The sequence below is a fragment of the Hoplias malabaricus genome, chromosome Y (genome assembly GCF_029633855.1).
Source record: "Hoplias malabaricus isolate fHopMal1 chromosome Y, fHopMal1.hap1, whole genome shotgun sequence".
NCBI lineage: Eukaryota > Metazoa > Chordata > Actinopteri > Characiformes > Erythrinidae > Hoplias > Hoplias malabaricus.
The window spans coordinates 87,308,910-87,315,433 of NC_089820.1; the positions used below are offsets into that span (position 1 = coordinate 87,308,910).

Sequence of the window (6,524 nt, forward strand, 5' to 3'; positions counted from 1 at the left end):
TGTGTAGCCCTCTCCATGCTCATGTACAATCTGGGCTCCAAAATATTCTTGTGTATCCCCCACAGGACGCCGCTACAGTGGGGATTTTGAGCGGCTTCTCCTGTCTCCTCCAGTATTTCAACATGTGGCAGTATGGTATCACAACATCAGTTTCTGAGGTAGTATTTCAAAATAATGAGATATCTCACTATGTTTGACTTAGTATATCATCTTATTTTGAGTTATATTGACTTGGTTTCTGAAAATAATAAGATAATATCTCAATATTTTTGACATACTATCTTAAAAGACTGAGACAGTATTTCGAAACACTGAGACAGCAACTTCCATAATAATGAAACAACCAGGCTTTCGAAGAAGTTGGTTTGTCACGGGGCGGCACGGTGGCGCAGCAGGTAGTGTCGCAGTCACACAGCTCCAGGAACCTGGAGCTCGATTCCCGCTCCGGGTGACTGTCTGTGAGGAGTGTGGTGTGTTCTCCCTGTGTCCGTGTGGGTTTCCTCCGGGTGACTGTCTGTGAGGAGTGTGGTGTGTTCTCCCTGTGTCTGCGTGGGTTTCCTCCGGGTGCTCCGGTTTCCTCCCACAGTCCAAAAAACACACGTTGGTAGGTGGATTGGCGACTCGAAAGTGTCCGTAGGTGTGAGTGAATATGTGTGAGTGTGTGTTGCCCTGTGAAGGACTGGCGCCCCCTCCAGGGTGTATTCCCGCCTTGCGCCCAATGATTCCAGGTAGGCTCTGGACCCACCGCGACTCTGAATTGGATAAGGGTTACAGATAATGGATGGATGGATGGTTTGTCACGGATATCCCCAGGTTGTTGTGCGCGCGCCAACCACGAGGTAGCGCGCGCGCGCCGCTCTGCCTGCGGATTCGAAGGGAGCGCGAGCGGAGAGAGTAAAACGCAGCGGAGAATGAACAACAAATTCGACGCGTGAGTAATTTCTAAAGTCCCCAGAATAGTTTTATGCGCCGTTTAAGGCCGTGTTTCCGTTGTGTCGATGTAAAACCGGCGGTATACGGGTCATCGGTGCGGTGCAGCTCAGAAGAGGTGTGTCTCTCCTCTCTCTCTCACACACACACACACACGCGTTTACTGAGGGCTCCACTGAGCGAATGACAGCACACACACACACAGAACCCTAAACCTGACATCAAGAACACGATGTAAATACACTTAGTGTTTTTTTGTCTGAAGACTTTTAATTTGCTGTAAACTCTGCGGCGGTGTGGCCTCGCAGGCCTCAGTCTAATCCCCGGTTTAGTAGTGAATGTACAGCGGGGGCTGGTGGCTCACTACGTGGCCACAACCAGCGCCTCTCGTCGCTTTCTGCGATTTACACCGGGATTTAGCACTTAGCCTCTCACCGACATTTATCTCCTCATATCTGCCCCGTGTTGACACCCACTGAGATAAGTCACATAGCACTAAATAACAGTCTGAATAGGCATTAATGTGGTGTAAATGACCAGGGCTAACGTTAATTATTTGTATTCAAGGTTACGCCCTTGTTATAACACGCTTTCTGCCCAAGTCCTGATTTCCAATGCCAGGTCTAATGCGTGCTCAGTCTTTATTTATAAATTCGTGGATATAATTATAAACATTAAAATGTCTTTAATTTCTCCAGTTAATGTTAATTAGCTCCACACAGCTGAACTTTGTAGTGCTACAATTAGAGACTCTAGACTTGTGTGTTGCTCTGCCCCTTTCACTGTGTTCTTCTGTGGTCAGGACCCACACAGCCCGGGTTTTCTTTGGGCAGTGGGTCATTATCAGCACTGCAGTGGCATTGACGTGGTTCCTGAGCTGCTGCTGCTGGGGTTTTAAAACTGTGTACACTCAGACACACCTTCCCTGTCAGTCCAGCTTTTGGTGCAAAGTTGCTGCACAGTTTGTGTTAATCATCTTCCAGTACTTCATCTGTGATCAAAGAATGCTGTATGAGAGAGTATTCAAAATCCACTGACAGTCTAATTGAAATATAGAACTGATCTCTGTAAAAAGCAGTGCTATACCCTTTATTGGGTTACATATCTATTTTTGTGAACGTGCTACAAAACTAAACTCGAGTTACACATGAGCTTCAGTGGGAATTCAAACAGTGAATAAACACTTACAGACAGTATACACTTCAGACACCAAACACCGCTTCACCTTAAAAGATACAGTCGCTTCTTACTCACATGCACCGCTCCACCTTAAAAGATACAGTCGCTTCTTACTCACACGCACCGCTCCACCTTAAAAGATGCAGTCGCTTCTTACTCACACGCACCGCTCCACCTTAAAAGATACAGTCGCTTCTTACTCACACACACCGCTCCACCTTAAAATATACAGTCGCTTCTTACTCACACACACCGCTCCACCTTAAAAGATACAGTCGCTTCTTACTCACACGCACCGCTCCACCTTAAAAGATACAGTCGCTTCTTACTCACACACACCGCTCCACCTTAAAAGATACAGTCGCTTCTTACTCACACGCACCGCTCCACATTAAAAGATACAGTCGCTTCTTACTCACACACACCGCTCCACCTTAAAAGATACAGTCGCTTCTTACTCACACACACAGCTCCACCTTAAAAGATACAGTCGCTTCTTACTCACACACACCGCTCCACCTTAAAAGATACAGTCGCTTCTTACTCACACGCACCGCTCCACCTTAAAAGATACAGTTGCTTCTTACTCACACGCACCGCTCCACCTTAAAAGATACAGTTGCTTCTTACTCACACGCACCGCTCCACCTTAAAAGATACAGTCGCTTCTTACTCACACACACCGCTCCACCTTAAAATATACAGTCGCTTCTTACTCACACACACCGCTCCACCTTAAAAGATACAGTCGCTTCTTACTCACACGCACCGCTCCACCTTAAAAGATACAGTCGCTTCTTACTCACACACACCGCTCCACCTTAAAAGATACAGTCGCTTCTTACTCACACGCACCGCTCCACATTAAAAGATACAGTCGCTTCTTACTCACACACACCGCTCCACCTTAAAAGATACAGTCGCTTCTTACTCACACACACAGCTCCACCTTAAAAGATACAGTCGCTTCTTACTCACACACACCGCTCCACCTTAAAAGATACAGTCGCTTCTTACTCACACGCACCGCTCCACCTTAAAAGATACAGTTGCTTCTTACTCACACGCACCGCTCCACCTTAAAAGATACAGTTGCTTCTTACTCACACCACCGCTCCACCTTAAAAGATACAGTTGCTTCTTACTCACACCACCGCTCCACCTTAAAAGATACAGTTGCTTCTTACTCACACGCATTGCTCCCCCTTAAAACATAGTCGCTTCTTACTCACACGCATTGCTCCCCCTTAAAAGATACAGTCGCTTCTTACTCACACGCACCGCTCCACCTTAAAAGATACAGTTGCTTCTTACTCACACGCATCGTTCCACCTTAAAAGATACAGTCGCTTCTTACTCACACGCACCGCTCCACATTAAAAGATACAGTCGCTTCTTACTCACACGCACCGCTCCACCTTAAAAGATACAGTCGCTTCTTACTCACACACACAGCTCCACCTTAAAAGATACAGTCGCTTCTTACTCACACACACAGCTCCACCTTAAAAGATACAGTCGCTTCTTACTCACACACACAGCTCCACCTTAAAAGATACAGTCGCTTCTTACTCACACACACCGCTCCACCTTAAAAGATACAGTCGCTTCTTACTCACACACACAGCTCCACCTTAAAAGATACAGTCGCTTCTTACTCACACACACCGCTCCACATTAAAAGATACAGTCGCTTCTTACTCACACGCACCGCTCCACCTTAAAAGATAGTCGCTTCTTACTCACACGCATTGCTCCCCCTTAAAAGATACAGTCGCTTCTTACTCACACGCACCGCTCCACCTTAAAAGATACAGTCGCTTCTTACTCACACACACAGCTCCACCTTAAAAGATACAGTCGCTTCTTACTCACACACACAGCTCCACCTTAAAAGATACAGTCGCTTCTTACTCACACACACAGCTCCACCTTAAAAGATACAGTCGCTTCTTACTCACACACACAGCTCCACCTTAAAAGATACAGTCGCTTCTTACTCACACACACAGCTCCACCTTAAAAGATACAGTCGCTTCTTACTCACACACACAGCTCCACCTTAAAAGATACAGTCGCTTCTTACTCACACACACAGCTCCACCTTAAAAGATACAGTCGCTTCTTACTCACACACACCGCTCCACCTTAAAAGATACAGTCGCTTCTTACTCACACACACCGCTCCACCTTAAAAGATACAGTCGCTTCTTACTCACACACACCGCTCCACATTAAAAGATACAGTCGCTTCTTACTCACACGCACCGCTCCACCTTAAAAGATACAGTCGCTTCTTACTCACACGCATTGCTCCCCCTTAAAAGATACAGTCGCTTCTTACTCACACGCACCGCTCCACCTTAAAAGATACAGTCGCTTCTTACTCACACACACAGCTCCACCTTAAAAGATACAGTCGCTTCTTACTCACACACACAGCTCCACCTTAAAAGATACAGTCGCTTCTTACTCACACACACAGCTCCACCTTAAAAGATACAGTCGCTTCTTACTCACACACACCGCTCCACATTAAAAGATACAGTCGCTTCTTACTCACACACCGTACCTTAATGTAAACAACCAGAGAGGACTGCATTTCCCCACAGTCGTAGATGTTCTCTTTAAATGAGCCAGGTGAATGCTGCTGGTGCCTATGACAGAATTAGATCTTGGTCCATCTTTGATTCATTATACCAAAAAATGACTTTCATACTCAAGTACACAAGTTTTTAACCCTGTTTCTGTTTAACACACTGTTCTGAATAAATATGTGTTTTCTTGCTAGAAACTAGTAAATATTTGGGAGTTCTATGTAGAATGCAATTAAAAACAAGCATTTCTGATTTGTTTATTCTCTTGAAAGTTTGTTTGAAGATGAACAAAGAAGATTTTTCCAATATTTTTGAATACCAGTTTGATCAATTCATTCATTCATTCATTCACTGTCTGTGACCTTTATCCAGTTCAGGGTGGTGGTGGGTCCAGAGTCTACCTGGAATCATTGGGTGCAAGACAGGAACACACCCTGGAGGGGGTGCGAGTCCTTCACAGGGCGAGACACACTCACACATTCACTCACACACTTACACCTACGGACACTTTTGAGTCGCCAATCCACCTACCAATGTGTGTTTTTGGAGCGTGGGAGGAAACCGGCGCACCCGGAGGAAACCCACGCAGACACACAGAGAACACACTACACTCCTCACAGACAGTCACCCAGAGGAAACCCACGCAGACACACAGAGAACACACTACACTCCTCAGACAGTCACCCGGAGGAAACACACGCAGACACACAGAGAACACACTACACTCCTCACAGACAGTCACCCGGAGGAAACACACGCAGACACAGGGAGAACACACCACACTCCTCACAGACAGTCACCCGGAGGAAACACACGCAGACACAGAGAGAACACACCACACTCCTCACAGACAGTCACCCGGAGGAAACCCACGCAGACACAGAGAGAACACACCACACTCCTCACAGACAGTCACCCGGAGGAAACCCACGCAGACACAGAGAGAACACACCACACTCCTCACAGACAGTCACCCGGAGGAAACCCACACAGACACAGAGAGAACACACCACACTCCTCACAGACAGTCACCCGGAGGAAACCCACGCAGACACAGAGAGAACACCTACCAGCTTAATTGTCATTAGATAATAATAGAAACACATTTAATTTTATGTAACACATTCAGAGTTGGGACAGGGGCAGATTGAGCGATGTGTTCTTCCTCAGTTCCAAATGTAAAGTGACTAACTTTTTTTAAACATTATATAAATGTTAATTTTGTGTTGGCAAATGTTGTCTTTGCCCCAGAAAAAGTCATTAATGTCTTTACTGTGTTTACTGCAGGCTGAAAGATGACGATAGCGGAGATCATGACCAAGACAACGGTTCACCGAAAGACGGTGAGAAGGAAAAAGCCGAAGATGAGGAGAAGGACCAAAACACTATCAAGAAGAAGGTCTGTGTCTGTTTACACACGGCTGTAAATTTAACCATAATACATTAGATATAATTGCTCAGGATTGTATTTTTAAAAAAAAACCTGGGAGTTGGTAGTGGTCCAAGCATTAACGCTCTTATTTAAATAACAAATCTGGACATGAGTTAGAGAAAGGTTGTATGTGATTGGGCGAGCCCTTTAATAGTGGCTAGAACTGGTGCCAAATAAATGTGAGGAAAAAATGGATAAAGGCAAAAAAATACCAGATGTTGACCCTGCATTTTCCCTGCTCTAACACTTCTTACTGAACTCATGAACTTGATGAAAGCAGCAAAACCATTATTCCTTTGTGTTGTAGCCTGTGGTTCCTGGGGCAGGGGAACACCCTCTGCAGTATAACTACACGTTTTGGTACTCCCGGAGAACCCCAGGCAGAC

At 45.7% G+C, this 6,524-nt stretch overlaps 1 protein-coding gene across 1 annotated transcript in view; it reads left to right on the forward strand.

Moving 5' to 3' along the window:
- Nucleotides 1–785: 785 nt before the first annotated feature.
- Nucleotides 786–6,524, forward strand: part of LOC136679086 (eukaryotic translation initiation factor 4E type 2-like) — a 13,289-nt gene continuing 7,550 nt past the window's right edge. Inside the window, exons 1-3 of the mRNA XM_066657369.1 lie at nt 786–931; nt 5,994–6,105; nt 6,446–6,524. The exon at nt 6,446–6,524 is cut by the window's right edge and continues 56 nt beyond it. Of these exons, the coding sequence (XP_066513466.1) occupies nt 786–931; nt 5,994–6,105; nt 6,446–6,524 (337 nt within the window). The remainder of the gene's footprint in view (nt 932–5,993; nt 6,106–6,445) is intronic.